This window comes from Tyto alba, unplaced genomic scaffold (genome assembly GCF_018691265.1).
Source record: "Tyto alba isolate M040663 unplaced genomic scaffold, T.alba_DEE_v4.0 Super-Scaffold_38, whole genome shotgun sequence".
NCBI lineage: Eukaryota > Metazoa > Chordata > Aves > Strigiformes > Tytonidae > Tyto > Tyto alba.
The window spans coordinates 20,296,489-20,324,063 of NW_024881313.1; the positions used below are offsets into that span (position 1 = coordinate 20,296,489).

The 27,575-nt window shown below is 34.8% G+C and overlaps 1 protein-coding gene across 1 annotated transcript in view; it reads left to right on the forward strand.

Moving 5' to 3' along the window:
- The window catches only part of MALRD1 (MAM and LDL receptor class A domain containing 1), a 274,148-nt gene that overhangs the window by 63,230 nt on the left and 183,343 nt on the right, over positions 1–27,575 (forward strand). The window contains exons 14-20 of the mRNA XM_032991470.2: positions 67–219; positions 371–476; positions 1,655–2,022; positions 3,637–4,049; positions 20,492–20,579; positions 23,830–24,006; positions 26,457–26,634. Coding sequence (XP_032847361.2) covers positions 67–219; positions 371–476; positions 1,655–2,022; positions 3,637–4,049; positions 20,492–20,579; positions 23,830–24,006; positions 26,457–26,634 — 1,483 coding nt within the window. The remainder of the gene's footprint in view (positions 1–66; positions 220–370; positions 477–1,654; positions 2,023–3,636; positions 4,050–20,491; positions 20,580–23,829; positions 24,007–26,456; positions 26,635–27,575) is intronic.

Consider the following 27,575-nt stretch of genomic DNA (forward strand, 5'->3'; position numbering starts at 1 on the left):
TTCATACTGCAAAGCTTGTTTAGTAATGCCATGTACAGAGATAAAGTGTCTTTTTCTTCATTTCAGCTGCTGTATGTGACTTTGAAAGAGAGAGCTGTGGTTGGACTGAAACTGCAAATGCAGATGAATTTGACTGGGTAAGAAGTTCCAGTAGTGCTCTTGCACCCGATTTTCAGAAGCAAGCTCCTCTGCATGATCACACCTACAACAAATCTGAAGGTAAGACAAACCAGGCCTAGAAACAGAGAAGTGGAATAGATATACCTGATCTTTAATTAGATTTTAAATGGAGGACATGAATGCTTTAAAAACCTTTAGAAATACTTAATTTCTTTAGCCTGAAAAGTTGTTTTCTGTTTTATTTTGATAGGTCATTTTATGTTCGTTCTGAAAAACAGCAGCAGCATTTCACAGGTAGCTCGTCTACGAAGCCCAAAGTTCAGGCAAACTGGATCAAATTGCACATTGGCCTTTTGGTATGAAATAACTTAGATTTAAAAATCATGGATCATCTCACATTGTGTGTCTTGGATTGAAACTGAGGTTATAGTTTGCACCTTCCTCCACAGTATTGAACAATATGCAGAAATAAGCTGAAGTATTTGGAGAACAGACTGAAACATGGGATGACTTTGTTGTCAGGCTTTGAGCAAAATTATAGCAAAGAATTGTGTCTGCGTATACAGAGACAAATATCACAGTCATTTTGCTAACATCTCTACTTTCCTTAGATAAATTTGAAAATGTTGTGGAATTTTGCTCAAGAACAGGAAAACATCCAAAAATCTAGTAGCTCCTCGAGTCACCTACAGTATCCAAAATCAGATTGTATCATCTTTTAGCAAAAGCTTGCTTTATATATATAAGAAAAAAACCCAACTTTCAGTTACTGTCTTATCTCAGTATTTACACAATCTTGTCAGAGATAGACAGAAAAAGTAACCTGTGATAATTTGTTTACCAAGGTCAAAAGTGGTGCTACTGTTTAAATAAATGTTTGGCATGACTTTGATATTAAGTGCAGTTTTTCTCAGTAATGTCAAATACATTTACCATAGAAAGAGGAAACGTATTTTTATCAAAGACTCAAGACTTGACGTTGGAGTATAGGTCTGGAAATTACAAGTTGATGGTTCTGTTCCTGGTTCTGTTCCCAGTTGCGTTGTACGATTGCTCACCTAAGTATATGTGATTTTTAAATGCTTTGAGATCCTCCAAAAATGCTGTGAAATGCAACATGTTAACAGTAACTAACATAGATAGAAGGTGTACTTTTGCATTCAGTGTGTGTTCTGGTTTTCCTTCTTGAAACTTCACAATTATGTATTGAATTAAATTTATAAAAAACATATTATGCATTTGAGTGAGCAGTGTTGCTTAATATGAAAGCACATGTGTCTCTTCACTTGTGGGGTTTAATTTAATGAAATATACTTCTCTCATAATCTTCAATTCTTGAAATGAGCCCTAGACTGATACAACAGCCTACACTACCATCATACAGAAAGTGGATTGAATTACAGTAAGTTGGAAATAGATGCTGTGGACTTCCTATATTTCGCTGAGCTATGACAGAAAAGATATTGGCCACTATAGGTGATGTGGTCCATCCTCACAATTCCCACCCTGAATTTTTTTTATTTGATCATTTTAGGTATTACAATTACGGACAGTCAGTTGGGGCAGCAGAGATGCAATTGCTTGTGGATGGGCTGAAACAGCCTACTGTCCTTTGGAGGGCATATTACAACGAGGGAAATCAATGGTTGAAGGCAGTCATTCAGCTTGGACGCCTTCCACATCCTTTTCAATTATCACTTGATAAAATCAGTCTGGGATTTTATGATGGCATCTCAGCAATTGATGATATTACATTTGAAAATTGTGCTCTTCCACCTCCAGCATTAAGTTGTGAAGGTCCTAATAGTTTCTGGTGCAGAGTCACAAAAGCATGTATTGACAATTTATTGGTCTGTGATCTTGTGGATAACTGTGGAGATGGATCAGATGAAGACAACTGTAGTAAGTACTTCCCTTTATTGCTTACTTTATATCAAATCAAAATTTAATTGCCAAATTCATCCCTGGAGTAAAAAACCATAGTATTGTTACAGCTTATCAATGTTACAGCCAGTGATTCAACTGAACATAGTTACCGATGAAACAGGCTGAAAATTTTTAACTTAAATTCATATCATGAGTTACCACTGAGGGTAAATGGAATTAAATCTCTTTTATCCGGATGAATCATATTTAACTTTTGTAAAACACACATATGCATTACAAGTTTATTTTAAAAGGGAGAATTTACGGTCTTCCAGCTGATTTGGATTAACATGTTGTCTTTGATTTTACCGATGGAAGTATAGCAGAAGACATATATGGACTGGGAGTCCATATATAAGTGTATATCCTATGTATTTTTGTGACTTATAGCCTTTCTATCTAGAAAACATTAAAAAATAATTGTCCTTTTCAAAGAAAGAACTTGTACATACTGAGGAAGGCTATGGGTTTTTCACATGTTTGACATTCACCTTGCAGTGCTGAAGGGTGTTGTTGATGATTTTCTCCCTGAAGCATGCACCCGTCAATTTTAAGAACTCAAGAACATTAATATAAAATAAAATTAACTAGCAGTTGCTTTATCACATCTTGAAGTTACTAAATTATGCAAATCACAAGGAGATTGAGAAACAGGGGTCACTTTACATGCTTGAGGGGATACCAGCCTGCACTGATATTTGCTGAATATCAACTTAAAATTGATCCAAATTTAGAAGAAAGTGAAGGCTTTCCAGCCTATCTCAGTTTTCCCACTTGTAAAATGTCTATCTTCCTTATAATCCATTTTGAGTTCTGTAATAAGAAAATACTATATGACTTGCAGTTGTAAATATCATAAAAAATAATAGCTTAATTAAAAAAAAGAATTTGCTATTATGTCAGTTACTGCTCATGAAGGGCATATGCAAAGATGAAATGTAAGTTCTCCACCTCTGATACACATCTTATTTTTCACATTAGAAATAATTGGTCTCATCAACATATTTTGCCTTCATATCAAATAATAAAGTGCAGTTGTGTTATAAATGCCTCTCTTGAACTTAGCTTTGATAAAGCTGTCATGTTACTATTATTGAGGATAATAAAGATCTAAAACACAGCCCATTTTTAAGACTCCTTCTGCCATGCAAAAGCATATTGGGTCACTTATTGCACATATCTACAGGGCTGTATTCTGTGATTTATTTCATCCAGTTAACCACAGTTTTAATTCCTTTTTTTTGTTATATTTCAGTTAAAGAACTTTGCATGCTTTAATTATAAAGATGCATAAATTTAATAATATGGACAATAACATGTTTTTCATAGTTTTGTTTAGTCAATAAATTAATTATGTACAGTTTGCAAATATGTATTGAAAGAGGATGTCATTAAGTAAAGATTTATTCTACTTTTTTTTGACAAGGCAAGTGTATATTTATTCTTCAAAGGGGGATTTTTGCAAGGAGAAGATGATACATGTTTTTTTCTATATTAGAAAGAAATTTTTTCAAGGAGAAAAAGATGCTAAAACAGGATCACCTTTTTGATACTGCTTTCACTTGACAGTCTGTTCTGCTTACATTTCAGACCCTGACCTACAGTGTGACTTTGAAAATGGGCTGTGCAATTGGGAGCAGGATGTTGAGGATGACTTTGACTGGATCAGAATTCAGGGTCCATCCCCCACGGTTAATACAGGGCCATTAAAGGATCACACGACAGGCACAGCTGGGGGACACTACCTCTACATGGAATCCTCTGAACCACACCAATTCCAAGATAAAGCAGTTTTGCTTAGTCCTCTCTTCAACCCTTCTGGCAACAGAACCTGCGTTTTCCGCTTTCATTATCATATGTTTGGAAAGCAAGTTTACCAGCTGTCGGTCTTTCAGAGAACTGTGAGCAATACCAAGGGATGGCTGTTGTGGTACAAGTTTGGAAATCAAGGAAACAGATGGATCAGACAGACACTCTACATTAGCAGCTCTAAGCCATTTCAGGTATGATTCTTCTAGGTTGCAAAGTGCTTATCTGCTGCATTGTAGAACACTGTGAGTATATAATTGACTGTGCAATCTCAAAGTTATTTGTAACTGTCCGGTCAAATTTCCTTTGAAATACATTTGTAGGGTTTGGGGGATTTTTATGAAATATGTCTCAAATATTTATTTTTTGTTGACTTTACCTTTCCCCCTTAAAACACTTGAAATTTATGTTTGAAAAGGAACCTCTGGTGTTTAAAATACATGCTATTCTTATTTTTCAAGCATTTGGTGAAGAAAACTTATCTAAATTTGTTACAGAACAGCTTGGCAAAAATTTTGATTCATTCGTGAAAAAGAATATCCTCTTCTCTGCCTTACTTTACAGACTTACATGTTAATCTTGAATTGTATGATGCCAGAAAAGAATGTCAGTTCAAAATATTTGGGTGCAAGGCTAGGTAAACAATCAAATATAATTTGGATAAATTGATTTATTTTCTCACCTTTCTAAAATTATCTATGCTATTTACCTTTCACTATGTGTAGTCTGTTTATTCTGGTCAGGTTGATGAACCTGCAAGTTTTTAGAGGAGACATTACTACAGTTGTCTACTAATTGGTTATAAAATTAACTTAAAAACCCCTCAAAATATATTATAAAAAGAAACACCTTCTTTTTAAATCTGATATAATGAAATATTTTATTTCCATTGTCCCACATTTAATTCTCAAAAGATCATTTTTAGATGGAGAAGTTCTATCCTCTTTGGAGGAAAAGGCCTTAACATTACTGTGGTTACATGGAGACAGCTGGAAGGAGAGTGCTTGTTTTTTGTCAAGACTCTTTGTAGAAATGCAAAGGAGTATCAACATAATGCTAAGAAGGCCTTTTTTTCTTCTTCTTTTTTTTTGAAAAAGGAAAAAAAGTAAGAGAACATATCCTATGTCTGGTAGTTTGTCTAAAGAACCTATGAGCCCTCATTCCCTATATTTGACCTCCTGCGGGTTAGGAAGGTCTGTTCAGTAACTGAAAATTTTTTTAATGTGTTAACATTGTATGGTTTTCTATTGTATTTGCCCAGTTCTGTGCAGGGAATGCAAAGATCTTCTATTCTTTTGATGTAGTCTTGTTTTTCGTAGTCATTTTGGAGGGCCATGAGGTGTAAGGTATAATTTGATAGTTTGTTCTGAAGAAAGAGATCAAGATCTGATGTTCTTTATTGTGTATTGTATTTGTTATGATGGAGCTTGCTGTATCACAGCCTATGACCCTTCAAAACTCAGAAATTTTGAGAACAAGTTGTTATTCTGTTGCCAATAAGTTGCCAAGTGCTGACCTCTTTCCAGTCCTCCTTTTAAGTGCCTAGTGTTTGGATGCTTCCAGGGCCAAAGACGAGTCAGTGGAAAGGTTTTCACATTCTGTTACCACTTTTTCTCTGAAGTATTTCTACTGAAATGTGTGCTAGAATAGCCTCCCAGTTAGTTTTTGGCTGTCTGCTGTCTGGATAACAGTATTAAAGTTGTCGCCTCTATGTTTACTATGTTGTGTTCCGCACAACGTCTCAACAGATCTTTTAGGGCTTTCAGAGATTCCTACTGAATAGAAAACCTTAGATTCAAGGACTGAAGGTGGCCTAAGTCTCTGTAACACAGACCTTTGTTTTGCTTTTTCTTTTCTAAATGTAAGAGATGATCATATATCTGAGATGCCTCATACCACCTCTTTTTCCATCTATGTAACTCTGTTATTTGTTTACCATATTCCAAGAAAGAATCACTATGAATAGTAAATCCCTCAAATTCACATTATTAGTTTATTTACTAGCATGATAAGCCAACTTTGGGAGCCTATAAGCAATTGTGCCTATATACTGACTGTTAGGAAAAGGAGTTCTCAGCCAAAAATTCAAAACAGCAAAGAAAAATACTTGGGATCCTCTGGAAAGCTATGATATGAAACTGTAGGGCTTTTAACCAAATGCTCTGGCAGAAAGCCAAAGGGAACAGTACATGGAGGCTTCCTTTGCTTGCACCAGCTCCCACTAAGTCTCAGAATCTTAAATTTCTCAGGAAACACTTGTTCTAGCTGCCATCAAACCATGGCTGAAGTTTGTTGCTGTTCCATCAGATGCTTTAAATCAGTGTTAAATGTGACATCATTGAGCAGAACAGGAGTAGCTGGATGAGTGAAAAGGGAAATTTAAAGGTAACTTATTTAAACAAAAGGAATGCAGTTTTCTGAGCTAAGATTAAGCACCTCTCTCAAATACTAATACAGACAAGTAACAAAACCAGTCCAAAATACACATGCTTATAAAACTCAGTTTTGCAGTTTTAGTGATCTAGAGTTTTCCTTTGAATTCAGAACTGACATGAGACAGAAATCTGCACAGGATTTAATTATCTGCAAGAAATTACACTTTTTAAAATATATATATAATTTCAAGTAAAAAATATATTCATTTTCAAGATATTCCTCTTTATTATATGTGACAATTGTTTAAACATGAAAAAGAATACTGTTCAGTGTACTTGTCTCTTTACTTGATCTACATTTGTTTTCATCTCCCTGAGAAGTTTACTTACATGTCTTTCCCTTAAAAGTATATTTGAAAAGGTAGTAAAAAAGGAACCTGTCTCTGCTAGCCTACTTATATTGATGATGAATAGTGTTTGCTTTTATCTTTCTTGAATAATCGTAATAGCTGAGATAGTTTCTGCTTGAAAGAAGGTGCAAAGACTATTTTAACATCTTAGATAAATGTTGCTGTCTTAGCTTCCTTTATTCATTCAAATTTATGTGGAAACAGAAAAAGGAAATGGTGATATTGTGTGAATAACAGCAAAATTCTGTATCTCAATCCGTTTGGGCAATGTAATCTCCTTATAGTCATGACATAAACCACATATCTACCATGTCAGTCACAAGATACCTTGGGTAACTTTACTATATTGCAAAACCTATTATTAAAAAACAAACAAACAAACAAATAAACCAACCCACCAACCAAAAAATTACCCCAATCCAATTCACTTTTTGACTCATCTACAATAGGTATTTTTATCTCTGTAAACAAGGATGGTTATAGGTCTTTGATACTCCAAAGCATAAGTAATACATAAAGGAGTCCAATGCACTGTGATTAATTTATAATTATCAGTCTAGTTTTTTCAAGTTGACTGTTATGAAACTTAAAAATGCAAATATACTGTTTAATTACATGATAATTTATTAATGCTATATTGATTATAATTATGAAGAATTGTAGTATTTTGAGTATCATATATAAAATATTACATCTCTCTTTAAATATAGATGGGTTTCCCCTTTAAGTGTGAAAAGCAAGGACCAAAATCAGGATAAAATAAATAATGAAAAGTTATTGAAAATTACTAGCTTATGGAAGTTTATATGCAAAATAATATTTCAGTTAAGTAGATATAAAATGCATTTGGTATTTTCTTATTTCACAAGTGGTTAAGAAAAGTAAACAACCAAATCCACCGTAATAATTTTACTTTTATTATCAATTAGGTATTAGCTTAGAAAGTAATGGAATATTGATTGAAAATTAGAATGATACATTTGCTATGAATATAGAATGGCACTATATTCTACAAACACAAATACAAGCCAACCTTCTTTCTCCAGCTACTATTTTTAGTACCTATTGTGCTATTTTTATGTTCTTCTCAGTGTAGAATCCAAACTGTTTATATTTTAAGGGCCTGATTCTGAAGCATGTATGCCAGACTATATTGATAATGGTGCAAATTGAATTTCTCAAGCTCTTGAGTGGTATTTAATCTAGATATAATGGCTTGGAAATAGCTTCCCAAACATGGGAAGACAGACAATTTTACATTCTTCTGCTGTTCTGAATACCCCCATCTCTTATGTAGGCTGAGCTATTAAAGCACAAGTGCTGACCAGGCCTATTTCAGATAATCTCACATAAAGGACTTTGATGTTGGCATTTTACTATGGGTTGTAAATGTATCAGAAAGAATTAACTTAGTTGTCTTGTAAAATCCATTTGTCTCATTTGGTGTTACATAGTATGATGTGAGCCATCTCTTGCAGCATCTGCAAGGTAGAAAGATTCAATATCACTTTAGTTAAAGTTTTGGGGATTTGTTGTTGTTGTTGTTGTAAATCCTAGAACCTCTAGGGATTCCCACATGCCATATCCTTTTTAAGTTCCTTAGCTTATAAGATCTGATGTTGTAGCCACCTGGTGCTGAACTGGGAGGCATTCCCTGTTACAATCACTGAGCATCATTTCTAGATCAGATAATGGGAAACATCTTTGAGAATCGGTATGGACCCCTTACCCTTGCAGACATGAAGCAATGAAGGCCAGCCTTCGGGAAGGCTTTGTTTTACTTTTCTACAACAGAATATTCACCGAGTAAAACATTACAAGGCTCATCAGTCCTAATTTAGACAGACAGCCACCTTGTGAATTTAACCCCTAAGAGCTGTTAGTTTGTTGAAGAGGAAGCCTTGGGTCACTTCCAACGAAATCCTTAATAAAATTAATGTATTTCACAACACTTTAGATGAAAGAGAAAATTGCTTCTGAAATTATTTTCTAAGTTAGTCACAACCCTAATAATGTATTTTTTGTCATCTGTGACAAAATCATCAAATATAACATCAGTTGTATGGCTGTTCAAATGAGAAGAGTGAAGCGTTACTCATAATTAGTTCCAACACATCAATCTTCAAGTATACTTCTTGAATGGTGCTAAATCAAGAACTGACTATTTTTTAGCAGCAGAATTTGTCTAAAGACAGAAAAGAATCTAAAGGAAGTTTTCTTAATTTCTGAGATGCTAGATTAAGGTGATTGTGTTTTAATACATTAATTTAAATCTTGATTTTTCATCTTTTAATTTCTGTTATGGAGATATAGGGCATATTATACCTTTTCTTACAAAAATTTTCAAATTCAAAGGCAAATTAGCTCACTACGAGCACATTTTATTTTCAGTTACTTTTATCTTTTATCCATAGAATTAGTTGTGGAGGTGCAGAGTTACAGTTAAGTTTTTTAACCCTAATTATAGCGTTGAGTTAGGTTTTCCTTAATTATACCCATCTACTTCTTGTATTATGGTTTTAATAAGCCCTTGACATAAGATCAGTTTGGTGTCAAATGTGTGTGTGGTAAACATAGGTTATTTGCATCCAGACTTTTGCCATTCATATGTAAAGAGAGATGGGAAGGGCTAAAAAAAATGTATTTAAGGCACTAGCAGGTAGCTGGTCACAATCAAATAGGCAGTATCTACTCTCTCACTCTTTACTCTTTCCCGTTTCATTCCCCAGTGAGATGAGATAGTGATTCCTCTTCACTGATTCTGATGATCTGATATTTAATAAGTGAAACAGGTTTACAAATCTTATTCTTCAGTTATTTCTACAATTCTAGCTGTTTCCTATAATTACTTTTCTGAGAAGAAAACAGGTTGACCAACACCCCACCCCTCTACCATTTCTGTACTTAAAAAATCAGGGTTATAGTGGAAAATGGACTTTTTGACATAATTCTACTTCAAAATCTATTTTTAAACTGGTTTTGAGTTCTGTTTCAAACAAAAAGCCTGTGCTATGACCAACTGTGAGATTTCAGAATTTATTGTTTTTATTTCATGCATCTCTAGTGGTGATAATTATATTTCATACATAAATAATATAACATGGCTTGTTACAGTAGACTAAATACCCTTTGTATCAATTTAAGAAAAGATAATGACTTGCTAGGCTTCCTCATCAGCTATAATATCCTTAAAGTTAGAACATTTCAAAAGTAATTTCCTACATAACAAGCAACAGAACTATTAAAATTACTAGTTCTAGATCTCATATCACCTTTCACAGCACCTCTGAGAGAAATTTTCAGTGGGGTTTGTAATGTCAATACTTCTGTAGATCAACTTAAGTGTGGGAGTTTTTCAGACTTCTCTAATCATTAACTGGTGTCAGGTTGAAATTTTGGACTTATACTGGTATACTCCAGAAAATGGAGCTGACCAACATTAGTCATATTCTACTTCTTGCCTGCAGCTTTGTTGAAAGAATGTGCATATGTTTTTATTGTCCCAAAGACGAGTACTGTTTCTTAATATTAAGAACAATGTGACAAGACCATATTTCAGCCTATTACAGTTACATATCATCACATGCAGCTAGGACTTATCCTTACCACTTAGAGTTGTTAGAGGGGAATTGTTTCTGAACAGTTTGTGCCTTTTCTTCTATATATTCTAAGAAAACAAATTAAAGTAATTGTGTATTTGCCCTTAAGTTAGGAACTTCAAGCTGGAAAATAAAATAAAATAAAAGTATAAATGTTTGACCCTTTCTCAAATACTTTGATAAAGAGTGTTCCTCTTAAAAAGAGAGATGATTGAGATGTAACAGAGAAACATCAAATCAACAGTGCCATAGAGAAGCTGCACACAGAATGATCATTAATGGTTTCTCTGAATAAAAATAATGAGAGCTACTCTGTGAAATTATTAGGCAACACAGTTAAAACAAAAGGAAACACTGTTACAAATAATTGCCAAGGGATGTTTTGGGTATGAGGAAGTATAAATGGGATCAATAAGTACCTTGGTAAATTATTGAAAGAAAGGTCTGTTAAGCACAACAATGTGGTTGTAACCTCCCACCTGTGATATACTGCCAAGAGTGTGGGAGCTACCACTGCATGCGTTTTATTGTCACTGTGGATGTGGCAGCAACCTATTGGGAGGCACACATGGCAGTTAGCTGGACAGCTCACCTAACCTCTGGTACATCTGTCCTCATGTTCTGAGCCATTGTTCTGTAGACAGCTTTTGGTTCATTGAGAGGTTCACCTTTTTTGATATTCTAAGGTTTCAGATTTTCCGCAGCCATTTTCACCCCTATTGAACCAGGTTTATTGCTGTCAAGTGTTGTTAGCCTTATGTCTTGATTTGATTGTCTGCTTGCTTCCTTGTTCAGGACCTCATTTTCAGAGCATGCTGACACACTAGCAACAGTTTGTTAATATTTAGTTGGTCAGATACATATCTTTCATTAAAATATGGTGTTGAAGCATCTCTGAATTTATAAAGGACTTATCGAAGATGTTTATTACACCTCTAATACTCACTTGTGATCATTTTTCTATTATTGCTTTTGATCCATTCCCTGGTAGCAATTTTCACACAAAGTTTTATTCATCATGGATTTCCACTCTAGCAACAGCTTCAATTTCAACTTTCAATTTGTGACTCCTCATTTTCCCTCTCTTACTCTTCTCCTTTGCACTTTCTGTAATAATCTGCTAAGCTTTGTATTCAGGGTATTCAGGGATTCTATTTTTTTTGTTTTGTTTTGTTTTTTGTTGGGGGGGGTGGGGAGGGGTTGGGATTCTTTTGGTTTTTGGTGTTTTGTTTTGGGTTTTTTTTGTGCTTTAAAGGTTACCACATGCTTCTGTTGTTTCTTACTGTTCAAATTCTAGTCCAAATTTATGGATATCTAGCTATATTTGCTGCAGCTTGATAGCTCTCCTTCTAGGCACTATTTTTCTTCATTTCTGATCTGTGTGTTGGCATCTTTCATCCCTGATACCTGCTTGTATATTGCATGCTACTCTGGTTTTCATATTTATATTGTGCTGTTGTTTTCTGATCTGATTATAGTCATCATCCTCAGTTTTATTTTCACAGTAGCAATATAAAGTCTGTTGTTCCTGGCTCACCTATACAGTTTAGTGTGCAGTTGCCTCTGGAGAAATTGTTTATTAATTGCCTAATAAATTAATGTTGGCAGGGAAGTGCTATTCACACTTTTTAATTCTTTATTGATCATAGAATCACAAATTGGGTTGCATTGGAAGGGACATTTAATGGTCATCCAGTCCAACATCACTGATATGGGAAGGGACATCTTGCAGTAGATGCAACCAGACCAACCCGTCCAATCAGACCTTGAACACTTCCAATGATGGGACATCCATCACTTCTCTTGTCAACCTGTTCCAATGTCTCACCACCATCATCATAAAAATTTCTTCCTTATGTCTAATCTAAATCCAACCTCTTCCAGTTTAAAACCATTGCCCCTTGTCTTATTGCTACAGGCCCTGCTAAATGTTAGTCCTCACCTTTCTTATGACCGCCCTTTAAGTACTGAGGCTGCAATAAGGTCTCCCCAGAGCCTTCTTTTGCCCAGGCTGAACAACTCCAACTGTCTCAGCCTTTCATCATAGGAGAGATGTTGCAGTTCCCTGATCATTTTTGTGGCCCTCCTCTGGACTCAGTCTAACAGGTTCATGTCTTTTTATGTCTGGGCCTCAGCGCTGGATGCAGTATTCCAGGTGGTTCTCATGAGCACAGAGTACAGACACAGAATCACCTCCATTGACCTGCTGGCCTAGCATTTTTTACGCAGCCCAGGTCATAGCCTACATTATCTCTGTAGGCTGGTTAAAAAAAATTCACCCAAACCCAAGAGTCGCTGTGTTACTCATATTTAACTCTCAGGTCTTGTTAGAATGTGTCCTGGCAGTATGTGGTGTGCAGAAATGGTTACAGGGTGTCTGGGAGCTGTGCCAGAGGATGCTGATGTCAGGCCAAATCATGTGGATTACTTCCTGTCTGTAGTGTTGAAGTTGCAATGCCTTTTGATATGACAGTTCTAATACTTGTATGACCTAGGGTCCTTTACTATCGTCCCTCCTCATGACTAGGATCAAGGACTGCCTTGGAGGGCTGTAGTGGGCCAGGAACAAAAGCTGACATATCTCATGTTCATACTTCGTGCAGAATTTGTGTAGACTCTAGTTTGGAAAATTCATACTCAGGTTTCTTCAACAGTCCACAATCTAGATGAGAAACAATATGTATGTAGAGTGAACAATAAAGGAACTGGGACACTTGTAGAAAACAGGAAAAAACAATCACGAGACCTTTGCTGTTGGTGGTGAAATTTGTGTTGATAGTGAAGACTATTCAGTACCTACAGTATGAAGTGAAATACAGAGAACTTCTATCTTGAAAATATGTGTGGTCCTATGCAGTATATTTGAAAGGCAAAAAGTAGTGTGATTTTTAAAAAAGTCATTTCTAAACATCAGTATTGTCAATTTTGACAAGAGGTTTTCAGAGTAGAGAAAACAGTGTGAAAACAAGGAAATCACATGAGAAGCCAGAAAAATATATTGTCCATTGTGCAAACCTTCAGGGATAATTTAATGGATTTAGTTAAGTTCCTTGGGAAAGAAATTGCCCTTTTGTTCAGTGCAATTACAGTACTTAATATTATGAAGCTATAATCCACTCTGTGGCAATAGAAATAATTTATTCTTTGTGCTATTGTTTTATTGGTATGCAGTGGAACACTTGTCATGATGTCATCAAGTCACAGTGTATGCACAAAGGGGACCAAGGATATGAATTTTTAAGCTATCTTAACAATACCTTTTCCAGTCAAAATTGTATTCTTAATTTCACATCTGTCATTTTCTTGCAATTTTCTTTTTGGAGGCGGGGAAGAGAAATATACAAAGGGGTTAGAGGTGAGTGTGTTTTACTTTTGTTCCCTATTTATATGCAGGAAGCTCAAAAGAAATTGCACAAAGTAAAAATAACTTTTCTATATGACAGTGAACTGTCAAGTACTGCCCACATTTTAAATGCAGAAACCCTGAATTAATGGCAGGTTTTCACTACCTTTCACAACTCACAACCCACTGAGAGACTGTGTTGAGTCATTTGAATTTGAAGGGAATCATGTAAAGTAGGAATTTTGCTTTCCTGAAAATTAAGAGTAGTGCCTTAAATTTGCTACTGATATTACTATATTACTTATTAGGAATTGATGAACAGGAAAATGAGACTTGAACAATTTTGCAAATAAAAGGAAAATGTTAGTAACGTTTTTATCAGTCCTTTACTGGATCTAGAAGCCATCTTTGAAAAGGTAAGAAGATCAGATGAAAGCAGCACTTCACTGAAGCTTTAATTAAGTCTTCTTACATTGTTTTATGCTTTACATCAAACACAGGGTGGTTTTATATTTTTTTTATAATCTTCCTATTTTTATTGAATATGCTTATAGCAGAATTAAGAAACAGTGCAGAAATTCTACTCCCTCTGAAGTACAGAGTAAAACTTCCATTATCTTTAGTGAAGACAGGATTTCATGTCAAGTCATATGTTACAAAGATATCCCTATGTTATTGTTTTTTTACTTTGGGATGTTAAGGCCATATATGTTGATGTAGGAACAGCAGTTCTGTCTAACTTACTAATTCAGTCAGGCAAAATCCTTTGGATAAGGAATGGCCCGTATATTTAGGCAAAAGATGTAATAGTGATCCCCTTGCTTACTAGCATTTGCTGCTAAACAGATAATTGACTCAGTTGCTGGCACAAATGTTTTCATAAGCATTGAAAAGAAAGTGAAGCATGTCTTCTCTCAGGATACTCCTTAGGTCAGTATGGAAGACTTGCCTTAGCAGTAAGCATTGCATGGGTCAGATACAAGTCTGTCCACAAAGGCCCTATTCAGGCTTCTCTGGATAGAGATGTAGAGATATCTTTATGCAGCCCTTGACATCTTGACCTTCTCAAGGATACAAGAGGGAGGGACAAGAGTACTCAGGTCATAGCAAGCCATCCTGGTCAATGTGGGACACATCTTTTAGGGATGTAAGTACCAGGAATTTGAGATAGTTAGCCAAAATCCTGTTATCTATCTATCTACCTACCTATCTATCTATTAAATCTGTAGAAATGATGGTTGAGGAGAAAGAAAGAATCCATGGAGTGTATAAGTGAATATGTGTGTAAACTACTGAACCTGCATATACCTGTCATGGAAGATCATCCTAGCAGCAAAAACATATTTAAGGTAAAGGATTGGTGATGAGATTTCATTTAAAAGTAGTTCAGGGTACTGTAATATGATTAGAGTCAGTAAATGCTGATCATGAAAGAACATCATCAGCCTTGTCATTGCTTTACTATTCCTATACTACAACTTAATTTCTATGTATCCTTGTCAAAACTGTCTATCAGTTAGATCCAGCCTTTGAATCCTTAAACTGTCTGAATAATCAACTACAAGGCTATCAAAAATTACTGATGGTCTAAAAAGACCCCATAAATCCATACAGGAACACTAAAGGGGCTTGTACTTAAGATGTGGGAGAAATTTACAGCATCTTTTGAGGGTTTATTTTGGACTAGATTTGGCCTTGCCCAGTTTACCATGGATGTTTTAGTATTGTCTGTGAGTATATCCCTATCTGTCAAGTATTTTCATTACTTAGTGATTTTTAAGTAATAAAAAAAAAAAAAAAATCATTATCCATCCTCCTTAAGGAAAAAATAATTACATTTTTAATATTACAAAAAGTAGAATTGTTGAAGAATATATAGAAACAGAAATTAAAATAATTTTGAGACTGAAAAATATCTTCATATCAAAAGGGAGCTTTGTCCATTTTTCTGTGGGTTTTGTGGGGTTTGGTGTGTTGTTTTGTTTTGTTTTTTGTTTTTGTTTTGTTTTATTTTGCTTTTTAACACTTCATATTTATAATCTGGGTTGCTTTTGAAAATAATCTCATTCTGCCATAGCCTTGTGAAATAGAGGACACCTCTGTATGTCTTTGTAGATGAAGTCAAAATTAACCATGACCTTAAATTCCATTAAATATAAATTTATAATCATAATTTCTATATAGATATTTCCCAAGTGAGCAGGCTAACCATGCTGTTTTATAAAGCTAGAATCTGCAGAAATTTTTAGGCACTGACTACATACTACTCCTGCAATAATTCTTCTAATGTTAATATTGTGAAGTGAAAACAGGATCTATTCTCGAATGATCTTTTGAGCCCTTTATACAGCAAAATACTGACTCTGAGAATATGCAAACAACTATTAATACTATGCTTTTCTGCAGTCCCACTGACATCAGTGAGGAGTCTGAAACAGGATAGAAGTGTGATTCTTCCCTGTACTTTAAAGAAATGCTTGGAAAAATATCATAAATCAGAATGAGGGTTCACAAGCCTATAGTGAAGTGTGATAGAATGCTTTACTGAACTAGAACTACTGTTTTTCAGTGTCTTGTAAAACCAAGCGCTGTAAAACATCAAATATTTGACATAAGATTTTTTATAGTTTATGTGTATAATCTTAAGAACATTGGCAAGAATTCATTTGGACATCTGTGTGAAAAGACTTTATTTCAACTTTTGAAGTCTTGAGACATTAACTGCTAATGCATTTCGGATAGATACAAAAGGAAGGGGCTAATGGGCTCTGAAGATGGGCAGTGAAGTCTTGAGCTCTTCTATGTGTATTGTTAAAATGTTCTGGTGACCTAATGTTGATAATCTTTCCAGCAGTTGATGGGCTGTCTCCACTTGTGCTTGCTTTTTGGGGCAGAAAGGCTCCACACTACACGTAGCAGCCCTGGTTGCCTAGTCATTCCGCTCATGAGGGGGAAAGCTGGAACATACTGTGACACCCCTTCTGCCACTGCACCCAGTTTTTTTCCCAAGAGAAACCATGGTTGGAAGGTACAGAGGAAAATTTCAGTGCCATGTAGTCAGGATGTAACTACTGGACACCTAGACAAGAGGTTTCAGAAATGGTCTCTGGTCCCACAGTGCCTACTTTGATGGCAGCTGAGAAAGCAGAGAAACAAAACCAGGGAGGAATAAATTACCATGTTTGGACCCACTTATCAAAGACAGTAAGTCTTATTTGACATGAACTAAAAACTCAAGAAGTCAAAATTAAATCTAAATTTATCAGACTTTTTTAAATCACAATTTTTATGAAAAAAATGTGTTTGGTAAACTGTTTCGCTTTTTTATGTACTTGAGATATCATTATAGGAATATATTCATGTGTTCTTGAAAAAAATCATCCTATAATGAAGACTTATTGTGACATGATTGTTGGATGAAGATAAAAGAAATTTTGAAGCAAGAAATTTTGATACAGATTTCATACAATTCATGTTTCTATGGCTTGTCCTTTATCTATAATTACAAAAGTACCATTATCTCTTAAGAAATTGGGGTTTTCTCTTGATGAAAAGTTATAAGACATTTTTCTTTCTTTATACATAGCATTAAAACATAGGAGCAGTTTACTTTAGAGATATGGAGATAAATGTATATGATTTTCAATCATGTATTTCCTTTTGGTAAGTTATGACAGAAGTTTCTGATGACAAAGTGTTCTGTAGGTTATTTGTGCAATTATCCACTTGTGCGGTTGTTCTTTCCTCTGAAAACCAATTACAGGGTTTCTTGCCATAAATAATCATAGCAAACTTAGTCAAAATGAGCATGCTCTAACTACCATTAAAATCAATAAGTAACACGGTTGACACTTTCTGTGACAAACTTGAGATGTTGTTTGGATATATTACAAGGTAAATACATTAGAACTAATGTCATAGCTTGTCATAATAGCCCTTCTCTCTTCAAAAAACTATTTGGTTCAAAATCCGAAGGGATCCATCCTTTTATGTATACAAGGCATCATTCTAATACATTTTGCTTTTCATGGTGTTCTTTCTTCCCCTTTCTTTATGTAACATACCTTTGCTACCTTTATAGATTTCATTGAGACTAGACCTCTAGAGTTCTGAAAACTGGATAAACTGAAAACTATTTATCCTCATTCAAATAACAAATGAGATGTGAAATAAACTTCATGGTAGATGAGTTCCCTGGAGGTTGTTTAATAACAGCTTATGAAGTTTGCAGAATTTCATCTGACAAGTTAATTCAAGTGGTCAACATTTAAACACAGCTGCAGGGAGACTAAGTTTTATACTGCAGCACTAACTCATAAAATGGTCCTATTTTCAGTTTTAAGTCTATACCTACACCCCTGTTACACTTTCTGTGTTACTTACTGAGTTTATGCTATATGCCAAAGTTTCAGACTCCCCAGGTAAGTAAATAAATAAATAAATAAATAAATAAATAAATAAATAAATAAATAAATAATTTGGCTGGGGAGATTTTAAGTAATTCAAATTCTGAATTGAATTACTCCTGCAGAACTGTGTCCTGCCACTTCTTTCTTTAGATATTTTTATGCTCTTGATAAGAGTATTTGTTTTCAAGGTGAAGGAGTGCAACATCCTCCAGGAAAATGTTGGTGGAAGATGATACATAAGAGTGGCCTCAGACCATGTGAATGTTATAGCTGGAGAGATGAACACAGGGAGCTACGAGCAGAGAAGGCCTCGACCTACTGGTTAACATCCATCAGAGTATAACACAATCCCATAGAAAAATAGTGTAGTTTTGAGAGGCCTTAGGTTTGTCTTAGTAATAAATATGTAAGTTGAGTTAGAAAATCCTCTGCCTCTTTGAATTTTAGCTCATTTATGAGTAATTATTTATGAGTAGTTAATCATTCATGCTTTGAAAAAAAAAAAAAAGTCAAAATTTTATTTAAACTGCTGTGTGTTTGCCAGTCAAAATTATACTGAAAGGAATTTTGTCATTTTGGAACAACAGATTTTCTGGCATGACATTTCCAAATAATAGATGTCTTGGTTTGTCCTGTTTCTAAACACATTTTATTGTATTGGTACCAATACTGTAGCACTGCTTCCATTTAACCTAAACAGGAAACAAAAGACTGGGTAATATTGTAAAAATCTGTGGATATTCTGAGAGAAAAATAAGAATCTCATACTGAGATGAGATCAGTAAGAAGCAGTATTGTCATTTACTGTTGTCATTCACATTAGATATACTTTATGCTAAAATAACCTGTCTTCAGCATATCGTTAGTAAAGGGACATATATCCATCTTCTTTTAGCATACTCATTTATTTTGTCTAACGAACCTAGATTATAAATTAAGTATAATAGTTTTTATTTATTTATGCTGGTGAAGCCAGCATCAGTAATAAATCTGCTATTCACATGCAACTTCAGAATGGCAGAAACAAATTTGTCAGGGTTAACATATTAAGACTGATATTATTCTCTTATTTTTATAGGGTTAAGGCCATTCCTTGCACCTTTTAAATATTTTTTCTCCCGTTACATGTTAATAAATTTAAAGTGTGACTCATAAAAGCTCTGCATATGTACCAGGTGAACAATGGTTCTTAGTGTGTAGAATTCTCGTATTTCTCTCAAGTTGAGAAGCTTGTCTAATACACAGTGCTGATTTCTGAAACTGTGAATCCTTTACAGGACTTCATTTATTATAGGACAAAATAAATACTGAAATATTAAATCCAAGCATATATTTTTGAAATGGCATTTGATGTGAGGACACTTCCGAATTATCAATGATTAGAAGAATTGAGATACCTATCTACATCTTTGCATCTTTGACTTTGGAGTAGTCCTTCATTACTTGTTGAAAGTAAGCTTTTTTTACAAATAAAGTTGCAAATAAGTAAATTACAACAAAAATATTAGAAGTAACACTACTTTGAAACAGTATTTCAGTATTTTTGCCACTATTTATACTTCAGTGCTTTGTAGAAATTATCGATTGAACTGAGGAACAAACGGTGAAAAATGTATTTGAAATTTTATAGAGCATTCCAGAATAATCTGGAAGCTTGAATGTGTGTGTGTCTGTAAGATGTGACATAAGTATTTTTTAAAAAAAAAGAGAGAAAATAAATAACTTCAACATCTGAACTCCACTGGATCAGCAAAAACTTTTACTTTTCTTTTTTAAAATGTACGGTTTGAGGAGGCTTTATTTCTTGTATGAATAAGGATTTGTAAAATAGTTAAATTAAGAAAATTCTTACTAAATCTTACTCTAATCACCTGTTTGGATTTTTATTATTCAGCAAGTGTCAGGACAAAAGAGGCTTTTTCAGTGATCCAGAGATTATTTCACAAATACTAACTTCTCACATTCCTTGGCAATAGGCAATAATGAGAGAGTAAGCTATACAGCGTTGAAAACTCTAATGAAATAGTAGAATGTTTTTCTTTAAAAAGTTCCATAGCACATCTCTAACCTACTTAATTGTTTTCATCACAGTGGGATTTGTATAAGGGTATATAATTTATTCACATGAATGTTATTATAATTAATCATAACTAATATTATTACAATAAGTACCAAAGGAGCTAATCATAATGTGCCACTTATGATAATGTCTTGCCATCATTTCATATCACAATGATGTTTCAGTGGATTTACATGATTGTGAAACCAACCATTTTGTTATGGTTCGCTATGATTTATGTGACCACCAGTGAAAGCTGATAATAATTAGTCTCCTTCTTAAAGTGTCACTAAATAGAATATATCCCCTAGAACAAATTTAATCTTATTTTAGGTGTGAAATGTGGTAAGTAACTCCTCTGTCAACGGATATGAAATATTTAATGAGAAGTGGAAGTCTCCTATACACTGAAAAATGCTTTTGTAATTTTTGTTTCCCCAGATCTTGGTGAAAGGTACTGTAGGAGATGGTTTCACTGGAGACATTGGCCTTGATGACATGTCTTTTCTAGGCTGTACTCTTTACAGTGGTAAGAACAGAGTGAAAGTGTACATCTCCCAGCTGTGAGATCATTCTTTGCTGTTATTTGTAAATATTGTTACTGGAAAAGCAAAAATGAGATCAAACTGTGACTCATGCTTGACAAAGTCATCAGCACAAAATAGGTTTTGCTGTGCACTTAAGGTCCAAAAAAGACCCTCAGTAAGAAGTGTGCAGCTTCCAAACAATTTGAGATCTTGATTCCTAGAAGGAAAAAGAAACTTAATTGTATGTAAACAAACTGGCCTTTCGTTCAGCAAACTCAGTTTGATACAGCCTGGTGCCTCCCACCAATAATTCTTAATGTTTTCTTCTGTGCCAATTGCTCTCACGTTACGGCACACAAACAATTCAGATGATAGTGCAGCCTGTCCTAAGAAGTGATTGCTACCTTGGGTAGTACAATACCTACATAATTGTAAAATATTATATCCCAAAATACATGTGCTCCAAGACACAGGTATTCCAGACCTGTCACTTCATCACAGAAGGGTTTTTAAGAGAACTAGTGCTAGCTGCAGCAGGCATTACCATGTTATATATGGTGTGACAGTTGATGTACAGTCATAATAGGGCTGTAGAATAGCAAACAATTTAGAAAAGTGTCTGAATATTCATATCCTAGCAGTAACTCTAAAATTCCCTAGTGCAGATGTATTTTATTCTGGTACTCCAAAAATTTCTTGTAGATATAATTAGGTCTACTAAGAATATCAAGTGTGCATGGCATGTTTCTTCTACAGATAATTATCTCACATTTTGCCAAGTTTATAGAGTATACAAAATTTGTTAAAACATTTAAACATTTTGAATATGAAGTTTTTGTAAATACTCAGTTAATGTACAATGCCTTATATTCAAGGAAGAAAACATTTCAAATGAGATGTGAAAAAGGGTTTTAAAAATAAACAAGAAAGTAGGAAAGTATAGATGGTCAGAGCTTCCAAGTTCATAAATAAGAAAAAAAGCCCTCATTTTGTGTGGAAAGATAAAACAAAAATACTCCAGTATAATGGTGGTCAGATCGGAATTGGAAACAGTTTCGGTTTTCTGTATATTTTTAAAATTTTTTTAGTATTGAGAGAAATTATTGAGACACTCATAGAATTATAGAATGGTTTGGGTCGGAAGGGACCTCAAAAATCATCCAATTACAACCCCCCTGCCATGGGCAGGGACACCTTCCAGTCAGTCAAGTCACTCACAGCCCTGTCTAACCTGACCTTGAACACTTCCAGGGTGGGGGCAGCCACAACCTCTCTGGACAACTTATTCCGGTGTCTTACCACCCTCATATTGAAGAATTTCTTCCTTCTATCTAATCTAAATCTACCCTCTTTCAGTTTAAAACTGTTGCTCCTTCTTCTATCACTACACCCCCTGATAAAGAGTTCCTCCCTATCTTTCCTGTAGCCTCCTCTAAGTACTGAAAGGCCTCCATAAAGTCTCTCCAGAGCCTTCTTTTCTCCAATCTGAACAACCCAGACTCTCTCAGCCTGTCCTCATAAGAGAGGTCCTTCAGCCCCTCCAGCCTGTATTTGTGCTTGGGATTGACTCAGCCCATGTGCAGGACCTTGCACCTGGCTTTGTTGAATTTCATGAGGCTTGCACAGGCCCACCTCTCAAACCTGTCAAGGTCCCTCTGGATGACATCCTCCAGGGTCCTGTCTCTATTTTACTTCCTCCACACCATAAAAAAATACCAACAATAAAAGAATCAAAGAGACTGTGGGAATAGTCTGCAAAATACTCAATAGCTATGGCATATTCTACCGTATTTAACACAAGTTGGATCAAGGAAAATAATCAGAGCTCCCATGTCTCCACAACCTAGAATTAAGCCGTAACTGTCCAGTTGCTCTTGTTCCGCTTCAAATAACCAAATACTGACCAGGGAGAGATGGACATGATATCTTGGTGGTAAAGTCTCTCATAAGTAATATTAAATATGTCAAAACTTGAGTGTACTGCTCCGATGCCATCATTTGAATGCCCTAATCAAAGGCTATTCAATGATGCTTGCTCTGGACAAAATGATATTTCATAAATTAGAGAAAGTAAATTATTTCAAAAGAGAGAAAGGAGCATATTCTTCTTTCTTTCGAGGTTTTGGGAAGGTTATGGTACTTCAAAATTTCTTCTCGTGTTCCAGTGAGTTAGAAGCAGAGACTTGAATGTGGAATTTATATTTAAAAATTTCTGACCAATAAGATCCTTCCTTTTATTATCAGTTGTAGATACATTTATTATACCATGCAATTTTTCCTTCAAAATATTCCTTCCCCTAAGTCTTTTGTTTTAGTCTAGGATATTATAAGATTATCATTCATCTGATGTCATAGATGACGAAATATAAATAGTTCCTGCTCATGGAGTATTTATTATCAGTCTTAGTGCTCCAGGTCTCCTGGGGGAAAAAAAAAAAAATAATCTTTGCAGTTCCAGAGTTGTTTTATATAAAAAGTCTTCATATGTACTTTGTAATTAACTCAGATGTATTACTCATGAGCATTGTGCACTACAGCTAATAATTTCATTAATGTTTAAATTTAAAGGAGTTATATAGTGAAAATTCCTTTTATGGACAATAATAGAAAGGGTTTTCAAGAAACAAGAGTAAGCCTAGGAAAGGTGCCTAGTAAAGAACAGGAGGAACATAAAGACAGTGGGTTTGAAAGAAGTGGTAATGAGTTTGAATGAAACATAAAGAAAGTGGTGGAACAGGATGATGACCTCAGAATAAATTTTATAATGAGAAAAAAAAATATTTTTTTTCAATGATGAAATTACCAGGTAAGAATGTTACATAATAATTTCCACAGTCACTTGCAATAACAGATGTGTTAAAAAAAATCCATTATCATTAGAATAATCTGTTAGCCCTTGATTCACAGGGAAATTAGGTTTTTATGATTGTTTTGTCAGTCTCTGTGGCATTAATTCTTTGAAATTTTCCAAATTTGAAAGATAGGTAAGAGGTATAAACAAATTCCTGCAAGTGTTGAGGAATGTATGAATGGTGATTGGCTAGCATGACCAACCTAGTGCTTTCCACCAAGGAAATTCTCAATTCAGTTCCTGATGGGCAGCCTTTATGTCATTCAATTTGGCCACCCAGACATGTTTCCAGTATAGCTGTACCCTTGACAAAGGGTGGGTTTGACAAGGGGAGAAATAAATTACAAAACTAGAATTCCTCTGTCCCATCACTCAAAATTTTATTTGTTTGTTTTTCAAAGGAAACTTGCCAACAATCTCTACAACTACTTCAGGAACATCAGTTCCTCCCACACTTCCCATGAACAACTGCACAGAGAAGGAGTTTGTCTGTAGAACTTCTGGCCATTGCATTCAGGTGATCCAGAAGTGTGATTTTAGACCTGACTGCTCTGATAAGTCTGATGAATCAGCTTGTGGTGAGTGTACCAAACCTTGCTTTGCAGCTGTTAAACACATTGCTTTAACTACAGTGTATTTACTTTTGTAATTTAGTATTAGCATGTAGATGATATTTTTAAGGTGATTTCCCCCCCACACCCCCCCTAAATAATAACATTTTGCTCTTAATGTGGGAATCTGAGATGTTATGTGCTCTCTGCCTTCTAATGGGTTGATTCAGATTTGACATTCCAATTCAATATACTACTGAACTAGGGTGTGGGGGGAGGAAAACTCAGTTCCCCAGTGATTGGTAGCTATACATGACAACTTTTTAAAGTGAGCATAGTTTCTCAAATTAGATGACTTATGACATATTTTTTTTTTTTTTTTTTCAAATGTTCACTATTCCAGACCAAAAGAGCAAATAACTTTACAATCTCAAGTTTGGGGTGCACATTTCAGAGACTTGGGTCCACTTTTTTCTTACTTCAGTGAATATGGGTATTGGGTATTTTTAAATGCAAAGTATTTTCATCAGCAGCAATGACTGTGAAATTCAGCCTGCTTCACACAGAATTGAGTCCAGCCTGTAAATTCCTAAAGTTCTGGTCATCAGATGGGAACACTGGAACTGGAACAACGGACGGGGTCACGACATGTTCTCTGTAGAGTTCTAAGACATTTCTTGATAGCTTCTGAGCTGCAGTGGCAGTTCACACTATAGCATTTTAGAAGAGACTGTACATGACTTTGTTTTGCCTTGAAGCCAGTACTTCAAAATACTGCTGCACTGAAGCTGCTTAATGAAGGGGACAGACACCTAGAGACAGTGACCTCATCAGCCTTTGCAAGCTAAACTATTCTCACTGAAGATCAAAAATGTATTCATTATACATTGTGTAGGGAACTCAATCACCTCACTCAGGTCTGAGGGCTCAATGAGGAAGAGTAATGTTAGACTCCATCTGTCTATTTCCTATGTGGAAATAACTCTGGAAGAAATTAATCTAATATATAAATATTACTGGGTAATTTCCTGTAGTGTGAAAATACACCAACCATTGAAATTCTTCACTGAAAAATAAATGCAGAGTCATTTGTATATATTCTTTTTTTTTTTTCCCCTCAGAAAATTACATTGTCTTACAAAACATCCTTTCTTTCTGAGAGAGATAAATGCTGTGGAGAATACGCCTTTACATATTTGCTCTGTCTGAAGTCTCCCATCACTATAGCAATGATGGCAATTTATCACTCAAATGACAGTGTTGGAATAGGAGTTGAGGATGTCCTGACTGAGGGCAGAAATATGTTCTCAGGAAGGTGTTATCTTTCTCAGAGACATTTGAAACATAAAGTTTATAAAACATATTTAAAAGGTGGAATAAACACTTGATACTGTGCCACTCATCATTCTAAGGAACCATCACAAATCTTATACGGGTAACTCATGAAATCACACTGGCTGTGGTTTGCTTCCTTACTGGAAATATACAAGCTATAAATCAAAACTCCCTCCCTCTTTAGTCTACCATTTTAAGCCCCCAAGGAAGGAAGCATCATGCACATTGTCTTAACACACTATGATTTCTTGATGTAGGTTACCTCAGCTATGCTAGCATTTGAGCTTTGTGAGTTAAAACAAATTTTTGTTTCCCTTCACAATTCTCACAGCAGTTGCTTAGACTTGACTGTAATAATCTGTTTCAAATTTCTGGCAAGTGACAAAAATCACCTTGGATCACCTAGACAAAGTTTCTGCAAAATATTCAGGAAGATGTACTGGAGAATAAATATTCATTGCAGAAATTAAAAATAAGTGGGTTTCTTTCCTCTAAATATTCTTACAGGGGGATGCATTGTGAGGGAGGAAGAGAAGTGAAATCACTTTTCTTGTCCAGTTGTTCAAGAAGCAAAAACTGAGGCACAGTCAGCTGCATATTTATTTAGTAAGATAACAATTCAGTATTTGACACCAATACCAAATAACTGGATTATTATGTGGTTTTCAGGTATTGTGAGGACTGCTTAAAATATTGATTTGTTTCTTTAGGGTTTTGGTCATGGACTTTGTACACAATGTGCAATGAGTTGTTAATGTAATCAGTCTGCAGGACTGAAGAAGTAATGATGCAGCTGTTGGCAGATTTGTGGCTGATGAATTTTACATGCATTTCAGTATATATCACATAACATTATTAGAATGACCTGAAAGCTGGTCAGAATGCATAGGAAGGTAGATATGGAGGTGCAAAAGAATTGGTATATTCCCAAAACTAGAATCTGCCTAATAGAAGAGAAGATAGGAAGTATAATTGATATTTTATCTGCAGAGGAAAAACTATGCCTGTTACTACTGTGGCAGTATTCATGGATGTTATAAATTGAATCTTTTTTATTGCCATGTTGTTTAATTTATTGCAACAGCAATTAATTATTTCAAATTTTTATATAAACATGAACTATTCACTCTTCATATCTAAAGTTATGGAGGTCTGCAACTTTGAAGATAAAAACCAGTGTGGATGGTATCAACCAGCCTTGGAACAGATGTCAGGAAATTATTCCATCCATACCACAAACATATTCCAGTGGGAACTTGGAAGAGGGGCAAATCTCTATCCTGGCCAAGAAAAACACTGCCCATTAATCGATCATTCTACGTGAGTACAATTATTCAGGTACTTGAATCTTTCTTGGGTGGTGTGAGTTTAGCCATGTATGGATTGTCAGGGGGAAAAATCGCTCAGTTCAAAGTATTGAGGCATGTAATTAACTGGCAAGCAGTGAAGTAGATATGCAGAATCAATATCATCAATACAACAGATTAATCAAAATACAAAATGTTAATAAACAGGTACAAGTTTCTAATTACCCTTCTATAAATAATTCCCCAAAGTTTCCATACCTCCCCATCCAGAGAAGCACATGTGCACTCCTTCTCCCAGAGGACACGTGTTTCCATGGAGAGCTGGGTTTACTTACGGGTTATTTTTTTAAAGAAAGAAATGTGATTTTAAAAAATGCATTATGGCAATTTATATTCCAGTTAAAAGTAACAGTTCAGATATATAGAAATAAAATCCTTACAGGTGACTAGCAAATGTATTAAGTACAAACAATTTTCAATGTCATACAACTTCAATTCATTTAATAAGGAAATTTCTGTACAGCATCATTATTCTGAAGAGAAAAATACTTGCCCAGTTCTAGTGTCAGGCATGTTTACTTTTTGTGACAATAGTCCACAGAGTGCAAATATGAACTTTAAATTAAAATCACTCCAACAGAATCTTTGTTATATTTCTACTAGTTTAAAATGAGATTATATTGCATTTACTCAGCCTGAGAATATTTCTATCACTATAAAAGAATCAGCTCAATATATATAAGTTTCACTGCGTACTTCATTAAAATTGCTGTATATTTTTAGCAAAAAAGGAAAAATCACAAAAAATCCCAATTCAAGAATAACAGAAAATAATTACAGTACTACCTAATTGTTTCAAGGTCTTTACGTTATATGTATAAAAGAAATGTATTCCATAAAAAAGAGCAACTCTTTATGATAAATTGGCTGTCAAATCTTTCTTTGACTGCTATT